Source organism: Anomaloglossus baeobatrachus, chromosome 12 (genome assembly GCF_048569485.1).
Source record: "Anomaloglossus baeobatrachus isolate aAnoBae1 chromosome 12, aAnoBae1.hap1, whole genome shotgun sequence".
In the NCBI taxonomy this organism is placed as follows: domain Eukaryota; kingdom Metazoa; phylum Chordata; class Amphibia; order Anura; family Aromobatidae; genus Anomaloglossus; species Anomaloglossus baeobatrachus.
Window position 1 is genome coordinate 90,986,596 of NC_134364.1, and position 15,706 is coordinate 91,002,301.

A 15,706-nucleotide genomic window follows, 5' to 3' on the forward strand; every position below is an offset into this window, starting at 1 on the left:
CCAGTTATTCCTGGCTTAATTATTTGCAGTCTGTGGCCGGCTTGTGCAATGCTCTGCAGGCATCACCCCCCCCCCCCCCACCACCACCACTCCGTCAGTCTGCGTTCTCATTACCGCTGCCTTTTGTGAGCGTCTGTGGGAGCTCGTTAAATCTTTCCAGCTAAGCGCTTCCATGTTTATGCAGTTTTATGCTAATGTCATCCCCTCCGAAGGCTGCACGCCAGGTAGGGAAGGGGACTTGAGGCTGAAAATGCTGGGGGTGCTGGTTTCCCACCATAGAAGGGATCGTGTCTGGTGTAGGTTTGGTGCAATGTTGCAGGACGTTCATTCTCTTTGCTTTTCAGTGAAGGGCGTAAACTTCTACGGGCCGAAGAGCGAGTTTGTGGTGAGCGGGAGCGACTGCGGACACATCTTCCTGTGGGATAAGTCTTCCTGTCAGATTGTGCAGTTCATGGACGGTGACAAGGGCGGAGTGGTAAGGAAACAAGAAAACGATATGATGCAAAGAAAATGTCACCCTGTTCCTGTGATGTTCACAAACCTCCAAAAAATGCTCTCTCGTTTGAAACTAGAAATGGGAAATGGGTAGGAGGGAGAGAAGGGGGATGCAGCTGCTATGGAGTGATGTGATGGGGAAGTAGTAGCATAAAAGGAGGCAAAGTAGCATGCAACTATTGCCTCCCCCCCAGTGTGTCTGAGTGCTGTGAGTAGAGGAGGAGCATCTTAGTAGGAGAGGAGAGGATACAGCTTCTAAGGGGTGATGTGATAGGATAGGAGGAGCTGCATAGGTGTAGTCGGGTGCAACTGCTGCCTCCACCCAGTTTGTCTGAGTGCTGTGAGTGGAGGAGGAGCTTCTTGGGAGGAGAGGGGGGATACAGCTGCTATGGAGTGATGTGATAGGGAAGGAGGAGGTGGAGTAAGATACAACTGTTGCCTCCCACCCAGTGTGTCTGAGCACTGAGAGTAGAGGAGGGGGATGCAGCTACTTCTTCCCACAGCATTTCAGTTGGAGAAGGAGTTGCTTGGGAGGACGGAGCAGGGGAGATGGAGCTGCTGCCACTCACACATTGTATAAGAGAGGTGGGAGGAGCTACTTGGAGAATAGGTTTGGGGGTGGAGGGGGATGCAGCTGCTGCTTCTCACTGTCTGAGATTTAGTGCTGTGAGAGGGGAAGAGGAGCTGCTTGGGGAGATTTAAAATTAAAAAAAACTTTATTTGGGATAGTGTAGGCAGAAATGTCCTCTGGGCCAAGGTCCTGTGTCTTTGCTCACTTTTACCACCAATATACACATTTATAAGAGCCGCCATCCTTGTGTTCATTTTCTCCTGAACAGCACCTGCTTTGATGGAGGTAAACTGTTCTCCTCTGTTTTTATTATTCATGCTTGATGTGGCAGTTCTCATTGGTGGTGCCTTGTGATACCATGAAGGTTCTGTAATAGCACGGATGTTATTTGGCAGCTGGTTATTCGCTAATTGCGTAGGTGTGATTCATCCGGGAGGTGGAGAGGTGGCCGTAATGGGACAACCCTTATCTTTGTCCATTCACACCCAGAGCTGCACTGCTATTAGTGTTATTCAGGGTTACCTCATCTTGTCATCACAGGTCAACTGCCTGGAGCCTCACCCCCATCTACCCGTTCTGGCCACCAGCGGCCTCGACTACGATGTGAAAATCTGGCTTCCCACGGCCAAGGAGCCGACAGAGCTGGAAGGACTGAAGGAGGTGAGACTGGCAAGGAGGCCCCAACCCCCCACCTTCATACTTGGATTCCATAAGGGGTTAACATCTTCCTCAAAAGCGTCCTCCAAATGTGTGGGCCCAAATTAGTCAGCAGTGAGCTCATCTCCAATCCATATGGCGCTGCAGTCACCGCTCCCGGCACATGAGACTCGCCGTGCCAGATGCAGAGCGGAGGCACTTCACTCCCCGCAGAGAGGGGAGCGTGTACACCCGGGGTAATGGCCAGCCTGACCAAACGAGCAAGGACCTTCACATGGGCCTTACATATACATGTGCAGTATGTGGGAATTGGCGACAGATCCCCTCATATCTATAGAAAGGTTTATCTGTCTCATATACTTCCAGATTATTAAGAAGAATAAGCGCGAGAGGGACGAGGACAGTCTACACCACGCCGACCTGTTCGATAATCACATGCTCTGGTTCCTTATGCACCATCTTCGACAAAGAGGGCACCGCAGGGTGAGTATAAGGCCACTACCCCCCTCCCCCCATGTGCAAGAATATATCTGCTATAATACTGCCCCTATATAGAAGAATAAAACTGCTATAATACTGCCCTTATGTACAAGAATAGAATTACTATAATACTGCCCTGTGTGTACAAGAATATACTATAATACAGCCCCCTATGTAAAAGATGGGGTGCAGAGTGCACGTTAGTGAGAAAGAAGGGAATTTTGTTACTTACCGTAAATTCCTTTTCTTCTAGCTCTTATTGGGAGACCCAGACGATTGGGTATAGCTACTGCCCTCCGGAGGCCACACAAAGCACTACACTAAAAAGTGCAAGGCCCCTCCCCTTCTGGCTATACCCCCCCGTGGTATCACGGGTTCTCCAGTTTTAGTGCCAAAGCAAGAAGGAGGAAGCCAATAACTGGTTTAAACAAATTAACTCCGAATAACGTCGGAGAACTGAAAAACCGTTCAACATGAACAACATGTGTACCCGCAAACAACAAAAAAATCCCGAAGGACAACAGGGCGGGTGCTGGGTCTCCCAATAAGAGCTAGAAGAAAAGGAATTTACGGTAAGTAACAAAATTCCCTTCTTCTTCAGCGCTCTATTGGGAGACCCAGACGATTGGGACGTCCAAAAGCTGTCCCTGGGTGGGTAAAGAGATACCTCATGTTAGAGCTGCAAAACAGCCCTCCCCTACGGGGATGTCACTGCCGCCTGCAGGACTCTTCTACCTAAGCTGGCATCCGCCGAAGCATAGGTATGCACCTGATAATGTTTGGTGAAAGTGTGCAGACTCGACCAGGTAGCTGCCTGGCACACCTGTTGAGCCGAAGCCTGGTGTCGCAAAGCCCAGGACGCACCCACAGCTCTGGTTGAGTGGGCTTTCAGCCCTGAAGGATCCGGAAGCCCAGCAGAACGGTAGGCTTCCAGAATTGGTTCTTTGATCCATCGAGCCAGGGTGGCTTTAGAAGCCTGCGACCCCTTGCGCTGGCCAGCGACAAGGACAAAAAGTGCATCTGAACGGCGGATAGGCGCCGTGCGAGAAATATAGATTCTGAGTGCTCTCACCAGATCTAGCAAACGTAAGTCTTTCTCATACCGGTGAACCGGCTGAGGACAAAAGGAAGGCAAGGATATATCCTGATTAAGATGAAACGAGGATACGACCTTAGGGAGAAACTCCGGAATGGGGCGCAGCACTACCTTGTCCTGGTGGAACACCAGGAAGGGAGCCTTGGATGACAGAGCTGCCAGCTCAGACACTCGCCGAAGCGATGTGATCGCAACAAGAAACGCCACTTTCTGTGACAGGCGAGAAAAGGAAACGTCCTTTAGAGGCTCGAAGGGCGGCTTTTGCAGAGCAACTAGTACTCTGTTCAGATCCCATGGATCTAACGGCCGCTTGTACGGGGGCACAATATGACAGACCCCCTGTAGGAACGTGCGCACCTTAGGAAGACGTGCTAGACGCTTCTGAAAAAACACAGATAGTGCCGAGACTTGCCCTTTAAGGGAGCTGAGCGACAAGCCCTTTTCCAACCCCGATTGCAGGAAGGAAAGAAAGGTGGGCAATGCAAATGGCCAAGGGGATACTCTCTGTGCAGAGCACCAGGATAAGAAAATCTTCCACGTTCTGTGGTAGATCTTAGCAGACGTTGACTTCCTAGCTTGTCTCATTGTGGCTACGACTCCTTGAGATAATCCTGCGGACGCTAGGATCCAGGACTCAATGGCCACACAGTCAGGTTCAGGGCCGCAGAATTCTGATGGAAAAACGGCCCTTGGGACAGTAAGTCTGGTCGGTCTGGCAGTGACCACGGTCGACCGACCGTGAGATGCCACAGATCCGGATACCACGATCTCCTCGGCCAGTCTGGGGCGACGAGTATGACGCGGCTGCAATCGGATCTGATCTTGCGTAACACTCTGGGCAAGAGTGCCAGAGGTGGGAAGACGTATGGGAGCCGGAACTGCGACCAATCTTGAACTAATGCGTCTGCCGCCAGAGCTCTTTGATCGCGCGACCTCGCCATGAATGCCGGGACCTTGTTGTTGTGCCGGGACGCCATTAGGTCGACGTCCGGCACTCCCCATCGGCGACAGATTTCCTGAAACACGTCCGGGTGAAGGGACCACTCCCCTGCGTCCATGCCCTGGCGACTGAGGAAGTCTGCTTCCCAATTTTCTACGCCTGGGATGTGAACCGCGGATATGGTGGATGCTGTGTCCTCCACCCACATTAGAATGCGCCGGACTTCTTGGAATGCTTGCCGACTGCGCGTCCCTCCTTGGTGGTTGATGTATGCCACCGCTGTGGAGTTGTCCGACTGGATTCGGATCTGCTTTCCTTCCAGCCACTGTTGGAAGGCCAGTAGGGCAAGATACACTGCCCTGATTTCCAGAACATTGATCTGAAGGGTGGACTCCTGCGGAGTCCACGTCCCCTGGGCCCTGTGGTGGAGAAACACTGCTCCCCACCCTGACAGACTCGCATCTGTCGTGACCACTGCCCAGGATGGGGGCAGGAAGGATCTTCCCTGAGACAATGAGGTGGGAAGGAGCCACCATTGTAGAGAGTCCTTGGCCGTCTGGGAAAGAGAGACTTTCCTGTCCAGGGACGTTGACTTCCCGTCCCATTGGCGGAGAATGTCCCATTGAAGTGGGCGCAGATGAAACTGCGCAAAGGGAACTGCTTCCATGGCTGCCACCATCTTCCCGAGGAAGTGCATGAGGCGCCGTAAGGGGTGCGACTGGCCTTGAAGGAGGGATTGCACCCCTGTCTGTAGGGACCGCTGCTTGTTCAGCGGAAGCTTCACTCTCGCTGCTCGAGTATGAAACTCCATGCCAAGATACGTTAGCGACTGTGACAGATTCGACTTTGGAAAGTTGATGATCCATCCGAACGTCTGTAGAGTCTCCAGCGTAGCATGTAGACTGAGTTGGCATGCCTCTTGAGAGGGTGCCTTGACAAGTAGATCGTCTAGGTAAGGGATCACCGAGTGTCCCTGAGAGTGCAAGACTGCTACCACCGCCGCCATGACCTTGGTGAAGACCCGGGGGGCTGTCGCCAGACCGAATGGCAGAGCTACGAACTGAAGATGGTCGTTTCCTATCACAAAACGTAGAAAACGTTGATGTTCTGTAGCAATTGGCACGTGGAGATAAGCATCTTTGATGTCTATTGAGGCAAGGAAGTCTCCTTGAGACATTGAGGCAACGACAGAGCGGAGGGTTTCCATCCGGAACCGTCTGGCGTGCACATGTTTGTTGAGCAGCTTTAGATCCAGAACAGGACGGAACGAGCCGTCCTTTTTTGGAACCACAAAGAGATTGGAGTAAAACCCTCGCCCTTGTTCCTGAGGCGGTACAGGAACCACTACTCCTTCCGCTCTTAGGGAGTCCACCGCCTGCAGCAGGGCATCTGCTCGGTCTGGATGTGGGGAGGTTCTGAAGAACCGAGCTGGAGGACGAGAACTGAACTCGATTCTGTACCCGCGAGACAAAATGTTTGTCACCCACCGGTCTTTGACCTGTGACATCCAAATGTCGGAAAAGCGGGAGAGCCTGCCCCCGACTGGAGATGCGGAGGGGGGGGGCTGGAAGTCATGAGGTAGCCGCTTTGGAAGCGGTTCCTCCATTTGCTTTCTTGGGGCGTGCGTGAGCCCGCCAGGAATCAGAGCTCCTTTGCTCTTTCTGAGTCCCTTTGGACGAGGAGAATTGTGTCTTGCCCGAACCTCGAAAGGACTGAAACCTCTGCTGCCATTTTTTCTGCTGAGGTTTGCTTGATCTGGGCTGGGGTAAGGAAGAGTCTTTACCCTTGGACTGTTTAATGATGTCAGCCAATGGCTCGCCAAACAGTCTATCTCTAGATAAAGGCAAGCTGGTTAAACATTTTTTGGAACCAGCATCTGCTTTCCAGTCCTTTAACCACAAGGCTCTGCGCAAAACTACCGAATTGGCGGACGCCATTGAGGTGCGGCTGGTAGATTCTAGGACCGCATTGATAGCGTAAGACGCAAACGCAGACATCTGCGAGGTAAGGGACGCCACTTGCGGCACCGCTGGATGTATGATAGCATCCACTTTTGCTAAACCAGCTGAAATAGCTTGGAGTGCCCATACGGCTGCGAATGCTGGAGCAAACGACGCGCCGATAGCTTCATAGACAGATTTTAACCAAAGGTCCATCTGTCTGTCATTGGCATCCTTAAGTGAAGCGCCATCCTCCACTGCAACTATGGATCTAGCTGCAAGTTTGGAAATCGGGGGGTCTACTTTTGGACACTGGGTCCAGCGCTTGACCACATCAGGGGGGAAAGGAAAACGTGTATCCTTAGAACGTTTAGAGAAACGCCTTTCTGGATGAGCGTCGTGTTTCTGGATTGACTCTCTGAAGTCAGAGTGATCCAAGAAAGCACTCAATTTACGCTTGGGATAGAGGAAACGAAACTTCTCCTGCTCTGCAGCTGCCTCCTCTGCAGAAGGAGCTGGGGGAGAAATATCCAACAGTCTATTGATGGCTGAGATAAGCTCGTTTACCATGGCGTCCCCATCCGGGGTATCCAGATTGAGAGGGGTTCCAGGATAAGACTCCTGATCACTCTCTTCAGACGCATCACAGGGCGACTGATTGCGCTGAGACCCTGAGCAGTGTGATGACGTTGAGGGTCTTTCCCAGCGAGCTCGCTTAGGGTGGCTAGGGCTATCATCTGAGTCATAATACTCAGCCTGGGAAGCCGGGGACCCCCTTGCAGTCTGGATTAATTCCAACTGAGGGGGATTAGAGGACAGAGACCTCGCCGTATCCATAGACTGAGCCCCAGTCATGGATTGCAAAGTTTCAAGGATTTTTGCCATAGTCACAGACATTCCATCAGCAAAAACTGCAAAGTCTGTCCCTGACACCGGGGCAGGACTTACAAGCGTCTCAGCCTGGGTCACTACCCCTCCGGACTCCGGCTGGCGAAGCAGCACCGGATCTGAGCATTGCACACAATGGGGGTCTTTGGAACCTGCTGGTAGAGCAGCCCCACATGCAGCACACGCAGTGTACACAGCCCTAGCCTTGGCAGCCTTGCGTTTTGTGGATGACATGTTGCTGCCTCCTCAGAGCGATCTGGGGTATCCAGCCAGGAAGCGACCTCACAGTGCAAGAAATAAATAAATATATATATCTGGTGACACAGTACACCAATGCACACTGAGGCACTAGAGGGGCCAGCTGAAATGCCGCTTACCGCCCGCTTAAGAGCGGGTGTGTGGTCTCCAAAAGCCCCCTAGTCCAGGTCTCCCAGAGCCTTGCGTCCTTCCTCTAGCCAGACTGCATGTAATGGCTGCCGGCGTCCTGGGAGAGGAGGGGGGGTGGGCCCTGGGCGTTCCTGACTAAGAGCGGGAAGCCTGCTTCCCTCTGTGCCTAGTGAGAGGGCTGGAGCATGTAAATCAGGCTCCAGCCCTCGTCGCTGCTGCGAAACAGCGTCTCTCCCCTACCCTGATTGACAGGGTGGGGGCGGGAACGAAGCGGAGCTAGGCCGCAAAAGCCGGGGACTGGATTTATAAACGCCGCCGCCGTAAAAGCGCGGTCGGCGTGTCCCCGGCGCACTACAAGTCACAGCAGCGCCGCCGGTCCAGTGGGGGTCGGCGCTGCGTTCCCACAACACAAAAGTCCCCCAGTAAACTGCAGGAACACCAACTCAATCGTTACGGTCCCCGGCGCACTACAACACCCAGCCAGCCCGGAGTGTGTCTGTGCCTGCCGGGGACACAGAGTACCTGTATGATGCAGGGCCTTGTCCCTGATTGTACTCCTGCTCCGTATCCATCAGGTGCTATGGGTCTGTGGATGGAGCCCGGCGTCAGAGCTTAGAGGCCGGCAGGATCCCACTTCCACAGAGCCCTACAAGGGGATGTGGAAGGAAAACAGCATGTGGGGCTCCAGCCCCTGTACCAGCAATAGGTACCTCAACCTTACAACACCATCCACGGGTGAGAAGGGAGCATGCTGGGGGCCCTATATGGGCCCTCTTTTCTTCCATCCGAAATAGTCAGCAGCTACTGCTGACTAAAATCTGTGGAGCCATGCGTGGATGTCTGACCTCCTTCGCACAAAGCTTGAAAACTGGAGAACCCGTGATACCACGGGGGGGTATAGCCAGAAGGGGAGGGGCCTTGCACTTTTTAGTGTAGTGCTTTGTGTGGCCTCCGGAGGGCAGTAGCTATACCCAATCGTCTGGGTCTCCCAATAGAGCGCTGAAGAAATGAATTTTTTTTTTTAATTTACCAAATGACTGCAATGAAACGGTGAAAAATTTAAAGGGGTCTGAATACTTTCCGTACCTACTGCATGTACAAGAATATAACTACTATAATACTGCTCCTATGTACAAGAATAGAACTACTATAATACTGCCCCCTATGTACAAGAATAGAACTACTATAATACTGCTCCTATGTACAAGAATAGAACTACTATAATACTGCTCTTATGTACAAGAATATAACTACTATAATACTGCCTCTATGTACAAGAATATAACTACTATAATACTGCTCTTATGTACAAGAATATAATACTGCCTCTATGTACAAGAATAGAACTGCTATAATACTGCTCTTTTGGGCACAAGTGGCTGTATACAGGTATGGGGATTGGTTTCTGCATGGTGTTATGTCTTTGTTGCCAGGTTTCAGATTTGTGGAAGGGAACGTGTCGCCAGTATTTCCCCTTCTAACCTGCGGCCACCACCAGTCAGCCCTTACATACAGTGTTCTGGAATGCTGTAGATGAGGGCTCTCTGGTGGTGGCTGCAGTTTATAAGGGGAAACACTGGTGACAGGTTCCCTTTAATTTTGTGCACGCACCAATATTTATGGGTAATTACAGAACCGCATGTACACAGATCTTAATTAGTCACCAGACTGACAGGGATGAGCCAAACACGGCCGCTAATTGACAGGTTGTAATTCCGTTACTTGGAGTAGTTTTATACCAAATTAAATATTAGGATTGTGCTAAATTACTAGTTCTGGTGGTGCCGTCTTATGCACCATCTTCGGCAAAGAGAATACCGCAGGGTGAGTATAATACCACTACCCCCCCCCCCCCCATGTGCAAGAATATATCTACTATAATGCTGCCCCTTATGTAGAAGACTATAACTATTATAATACTGCTCCTATGTACAAGAATATACCGTATTTTTGGGATTATAAGACACACTTTTCCTCCCAAAAATTTGGGATGTAAGTGAGGGCTACGATTTATAATCTGACTGTAGCTTACCGGGGTGCTGGAGAGTAGTCGCAAGAGGCCGGGGAATGCTGATGCAGTGCCTGCAGCGGCTGTGTGGTGTCTGCGCGTGGTCTCTGGCGGCTGAGGCTGGGCCTGCTGTATGGAGTCTCCGACGGCTGGATTGGCACTGCGGGACGGGCGGTGAGGACTTTAAATAATGTTGCCCGGAGTTGGTGCGTGTGCAGATGGAGCTCTTGGCTCAAGCTTTCATCTGCGCAGGCGCTGCCTCCGGCCCATTGATCTCCCTCCAGCGGACTTCAGGAAAATTGCGCCTAAAGGAGGTGCTTGCGCAGATGAGATCTTGGCTTGCCATTGAGTTTAGAGCGCAATCTGCTCTGAGCCCGCACGCCATTTCTTTGAAGCCCTCACCGCCCGCCGCCGCAGCACAGCAGCACGAGCCTTCGCTGCAGTCCCAGTCTCTGCCCCAGCCTCTGCTGCTGCACCAGCACAGTCTACAGTTTCTGGGACACCTACCGCCCCTGTCTCCTTTGACGACTCTACATTAGTCAGACTTATTAATTAGTCTTATAGAGTCAGAGTCCGGTAGGACACCACCAGATTACAAGACGGACCCCATTTTTATTCACTTTTTTTTTTCCCTCTGAATTTGGTGTGTCTTATAATCTGATGCGTCTTATAAAACGAAAAATACAGTAACTACTATAATACTCCCCGTATGTACTAGAATATAACTACTAAAATACTGCCCTGTGTGTACAGGAATATAACTACTAGAATACTCCCCTACAGTGGGTACGGAAAGTATTCGGACCCCTTTAAATTTTTTACTGTTTCATTGCAGCCATTTGGTAAATTCAAAAAAAAGTTCACTTTTTTTTTTTTTTTTTTGCTCATTAATGTACACTTGGCACCCCATCTTGACAGATAAAAAACAGAAATGTAGAAATTTTTGCAAATTTATTAATCAAGAAAAACTGAAATATCACATGGTCATAAGTATTCAGACCCTTTGCTCAGTATTGAGTAGAAGCACCCTCCTTTTGAACTAGTGCAGCCATGAGTCTTCTTGAAAATGATGCAACAAGTTTTTCACCCCTGGATTTGGGTATCCTCTGCTATTCTTCCTTGCAGATCCTCTCCACTTCCGTTAAGTTGGATGGTGAACGTTGGTGGACGCCATTATCAGGTCTCTCCAGAAATGCTCAGTTAGGTTTAGGTCAGGGCTTTGGCTGGGCCAGTCAAGAATGGTCACAGAGTTATTCTGAAGCCCCTCTCTTTTTTTATTTTAGCTGTGTACTTACGGTCATTGTCTTGTTGTAAGATGAACCTTCGGCCAAGTCTGAGGTCCAGAGCACTCTGGTAGAGCCTTTCTTCCAGGATATCTCTGTACTTGACCACATTCATCTTTCCTTCAATTGCAACCAGTCGCCCTGTCTCTGCAGTTGAAAAACACCCCCATAGCATGATGCTGCCACCACCATGTTTCACTGTTGGGATTGTATTGGGCAGGTGATGAGCAGTGCCTGGTTTTCTTGACACAAACCGCGCAGAATTATCACCAAAAAGTTCTGTCTTCATCTCATCAGACCAGAGAATCTTATCTCTCATAGTCTGGGAGGTGTGTGTGTGTGTGTTGCAAACTCTATGCAGGCTTTCATGTGTCTTGCACTGAGGACAGGCTTCCGTCGGGCCACTCTGCCATAAAGGCCTGACTGGTGGAGGGCTGCAGTGATGGTGGAACTTTCGCCCATTTCCCTACTGGAGCTCAGCCACAGTGATCTTGGGGTTCTTATTTACTTCTCTCACCAAGGCTCTTCTCCCAAAATTACAGTTTGGCTGGATGGCCAGGTCTAGGAAGAGTCCTATTGGTCCCAAACTTCTTCCATTTTATGAATTATGGAGGCCACTGTGCTCTTAGGAACCTTGAGTAGTGCAGAAATTCTTTTGTAACCTTGGCCAGATCTGTGCCTTGCCACAATTCTGTCTCTGAGCTCCTTGGGCAGTTCCTTTTGACCTGATGATTCTCATTTGCTCTGACATACACTGTGAGCTGTGAGGTCTTATATAGACAGGTGTGCGACTTTCCAAATCATGTCCTGTTTAATTAAACACAGCTGGACTCCAATGAAGGAGCAGAACCATCTCAAGGAGGATCACAAGGAAATGGAGAGCATGTGACTTAAATATGAGTATCTGAGGAAAGGGTCTGAATACTTATGACCATGTGACATTTCAGTTTTTCTTATTTATTAAATTTGAAAAAATTCTACATTTGTTTTTTTCCTGACGAGATGGGGGATGGGGAGCAGAGTATACATTAATGAGAAAAAATGAACTATTTCTTTGTCGCTCCATTGGGAGACCCAGACAATTAGGGTGTATAGCTTCTGCCTCCGGAGGCCACACAAAGTATTACACTTTAAAAAGTGTAACCCCTCCCCTCTGCCTATACACCCTCCCGTGCATCACGGGCTCCTCAGTTTTATGCTTTGTGTGGAAGGAGGCACACATCCACTCATGCTCCCATTTTAGTCAGCAGCAGCTGCTGATTTTATCGGTTAGAAGAAAAGAGGGCCCCCACAGGGCTCCCGGCATGCTCCCTTCTCACCCCACTAAGTTGGCGGTGCTGTTAAGGTTGAGGTACCCATTGCGGGTACAGAGGCTGGAGCCACATGCCGTTTTCCTTCACCATCCCTTAGAGGCTCTGGGAGAAGTGGGATCCTAACCGGTCATCCATTCACTGGGACCGGGCTCCCTCCGCAGCCCCTGTGGGAATCTGCCGGACAGGAGACTTTGTATCATCAGGGACAGGGCCCTGCATCTAAAGGTACTCTGTGTCCCCATGGGGACGGTGCATGGAGCGCTTGTTTCACAGACGCTGCAGCTGCTGCTGGTTTTGTGACGACCGGGACTTCCGCGCCTGTTTGTCGGCCGCGGTATTAAATTTAGTCCCCGGCTTCATGCGGCCTAGTACCATAACTCCCGCCCCCGGGCCTGCCAGTCAGGGGTAAGGGCGGGACGGTCGACCTGACGTCGGCAGTGAGGGCTGGAGCATACTTTGTTTCCTCCCCCCCCTCACTGATCACTGTGGGGCACCAGATTCCCGCACTTTACTAGTCGCCGCCCACGGCTCCCTCCTCCCCTGAGAGCTCCGGCAGCCATTTTTACAACACATTCTGCCGGTGGAGGATTTCAGGAACGAGCTCTGCAGCTCTGGGAGACCCAAGGCAGGGAATCTGGTGGACACACACCGCTTTGGGCGGTCGGTAAGCCACACCGGTCACCCGGTGCTGGTCCCCCTAGGGTGCCGAAGTGTGTATGTATGTATGTATGTATGTATGTATATATGTATATATGTATATATGTGTATATATGTATATATATGTGTGTGTGTGTGTGTGTGTGTATATATATATATAATATATAATATATATATATATATATATATAATATATTTATATTTTCTCTGTTCGGCCGAGTTGTTTTGCTTTTGGCTATATACCCTCAGTGATCACTCTCATAGGAGACAACAGCATGTCGTCCACAAGGAGCAAGGGCGCTAAGGCAAAGGGTTATTTTGCAACCTGTACCTCTTGTGCGGCTATGTTACCTGCAGGTTCCACCTACCCTCACTGTGAGCAATGCTCGGCCCCTGTTGCACTTGCTCAGCCGGAGCCTCGGGCACTAGTGGGACCCTCGGCTCAGGCAGACCCGCCTACTTCCCCTGTCCAGGTGGCAGGGACAGAGTTTGCAGTTTTAGCTGAGAAACTCTCTGAGTCGCTTTCACAATCCATGGCTCAGTCTATGGACAAATGGTCTGCTAAGCTACTAGAAGCTTTGCAGTCCAGATAGGTCCTTACACAGGCCCCGGGCACTGTTGGATCATCGCCTCCAGGCCCCTCTCGGTCTGCGCCGCAGCGTGCTCCCGGGGTGGCCCCTAGATCTCACGTGGAGGACTCCGGCACGGACCACAGTCCCAGACCGGCTAAGCGGGCTCGCTGGGAATCTTCCCCGACTTCCTCACGCTGCTCGGGGTCTCAGCTTGAGGACTCTCTGGAGGATGAGGCGGACGTCGCAGCTCAGGGCTCTGACCCTGACGTTGCTTTCAATCTTGATACACCTGAAGGGGACGCCATAGTAAATGACCTTATAGCGTCCATCAACCAGGTGCTAGATCTTTCTCCCCCAGCTCCACCTATAGAGGAGTCGGCTTCGCAGCAGGAGAAACACCAGTTTAGGTTTCCCAAACGTACACTGAGTGCGTTTTTCGATCACTCTAACTTCAGAGATGCTGTCCAGAAGCACAGAGCATTTCCGGACAAGCGCTTTACTAAGCGCCTTAATGACACACGTTACCCCTTCCCCTCTGACGTAGTTAAGGGTTGGGCTCAATGTCCCAAGGTGGATCCTCCAGTCTCTAGACTGGCGGCTAGATCTGTAGTATCAGTTGCAGATGGCTCATCGCTCAAGGATGCCACTGACAGGCAGATAGAGCTCCTGGTGAAATCCATCTATGAAGCCACAGGCGCGTCTTTTGCCCCGGCCTTTGCAGCCGTGTGGGCACTCCAAGCTATCTCAGCTTGTCTGGCTGAGATTAATGCAGTCACACGTACCTCTGCTCCGCAAGTTGCGTCTTTGACTTCTCAGGCGTCGGCTTTTTCGTCCCACGCCATGAACGCCGTCCTGGACTCTGCTAGCCGTACAGCGGTAGCATCCGCTAATGCGGTGGCAGTCCGCAGGGCCATGTGGCTACGCGAATGGAAGGCAGACTCTGCTTCCAAGAAGTTCTTAACCAGTTTGCCGTTTTCTGGCGACCGATTGTTTGGCGAGCGATTGGATGAAATTAAGGAATCCAAGGGAAAGGACTCGTCCTTACCCCAGTGCAAACCGAAGAGACCCCAGCAACGGAAAATACAATCGAGGTTTCGGTCCTTTCCGCCCTCAGCCAAGTCCCAATCCTCCTCGTCCAACAGGCCAGAGAAGGGCCAGAGGAACTCTTATGCGTGGCGGTCTAAGTCACGTCCCCAAAAAAGCGCCGGAGGCACTGCCTCCAAGGCGGCCTCCTCATGACTTTCGGCCTCCCCAAACCGCATCCTCGGTCGGTGGCAGGCTCTCCCGCTTTTGCGACGCCTGGTGGCCACATGTCCAAGACCGATGGGTGAGAGACATTCTGTCTCACGGCTACAGGATAGAGTTCAGCTCTCGTCCTCCGACTCGTTTCTTCAGAACATCTCCGCCCCCATCTCGGGCCGGCGCACTTTTTCAGGCTGTGGGCGTCCTGAAGTCAGAAGGAGTGGTGATTCCCGTTCCCCCTCAGGAACATGGTCACGGTTTCTACTCCAGCTTGTTCGTGGTGCCAAAGAAGGACGGATCATTCCGTCCTGTTCTGGACCTCAAACTGCTCAACAGGCATGTGAGCACCAGAAGGTTTCGGATGGAATCTCCGCTCTGTCATCGCTTCGATGTCACAAGGAGACTTCCTAGCATCAATCGACATCAAGGATGCTTATCTCCATGTGCCGATAGCACCCGAGCATCAACGCTTCCTGCGTTTCGCCATCGGGGACGAACACCTTCAGTTCGTGGCACTGCCTTTCGGCCTGGCGACAGCCCCACTGGTCTTCACCAAGGTCATGGCATCCGTTGTGGCGGTCCTACACTCTCAGGGCCACTCGGTGATCCCTTACTTAGACGATCTCCTAGTCAGGGCACCCTCCCGGGTGGCGTGTCAACACAGCCTGACCGTCGCTCTGGAGACTCTCCAGCGGTTCGGGTGGATCATCAATTTCCCAAAGTCAAAATTGACTCCGACCCAATCACTGACTTACCTCGGGATGGAGTTTCATACTCTCTCAGCGATAGTCAAGCTACCGCTGGACAAACAGCTTTCGCTGCAGACAGGGGTGCAATCTCTTCTTCGGGGCCTGCACACCCCTTAATGCGCCTCATGCACTTCCTGGGGAAGATGGTGGCAGCAATGGAGGCAGTCCCCTTCGCGCAGTTTCATCTGCGCCCACTCCAATGGGACATTCTCCGCAAATGGGACAGGAGGTCGACGTCCCTCGACAGGAACGTCTCTCTTTCCCTTGCAGCCAAAACCTCTCTTCAGTGGTGGCTTCTTCCCACTTCTCTGTCGCAGGGAAAATCCTTCCTGCCCCCATCCTGGGCTGTGGTCACGACGGACGCGAATCTGTCAGGGTGGGGAGCGGTTTTTCTCCACCACAGGGCTTAGGGAACCTGGACTCCGACA

The 15,706-nt window shown here is 51.5% G+C and overlaps 1 protein-coding gene across 2 annotated transcripts in view; it reads left to right on the forward strand.

Moving 5' to 3' along the window:
* Nucleotides 1-15,706, forward strand: part of DCAF8 (DDB1 and CUL4 associated factor 8) — a 50,724-nt gene that overhangs the window by 22,047 nt on the left and 12,971 nt on the right. For both annotated transcript variants that reach the window (XM_075329614.1, XM_075329615.1), the window contains exons 10-12: nucleotides 345-475; nucleotides 1,607-1,726; nucleotides 2,090-2,206. In XM_075329614.1, coding sequence (XP_075185729.1) covers nucleotides 345-475; nucleotides 1,607-1,726; nucleotides 2,090-2,206 — 368 coding nt within the window. The remainder of the gene's footprint in view (nucleotides 1-344; nucleotides 476-1,606; nucleotides 1,727-2,089; nucleotides 2,207-15,706) is intronic.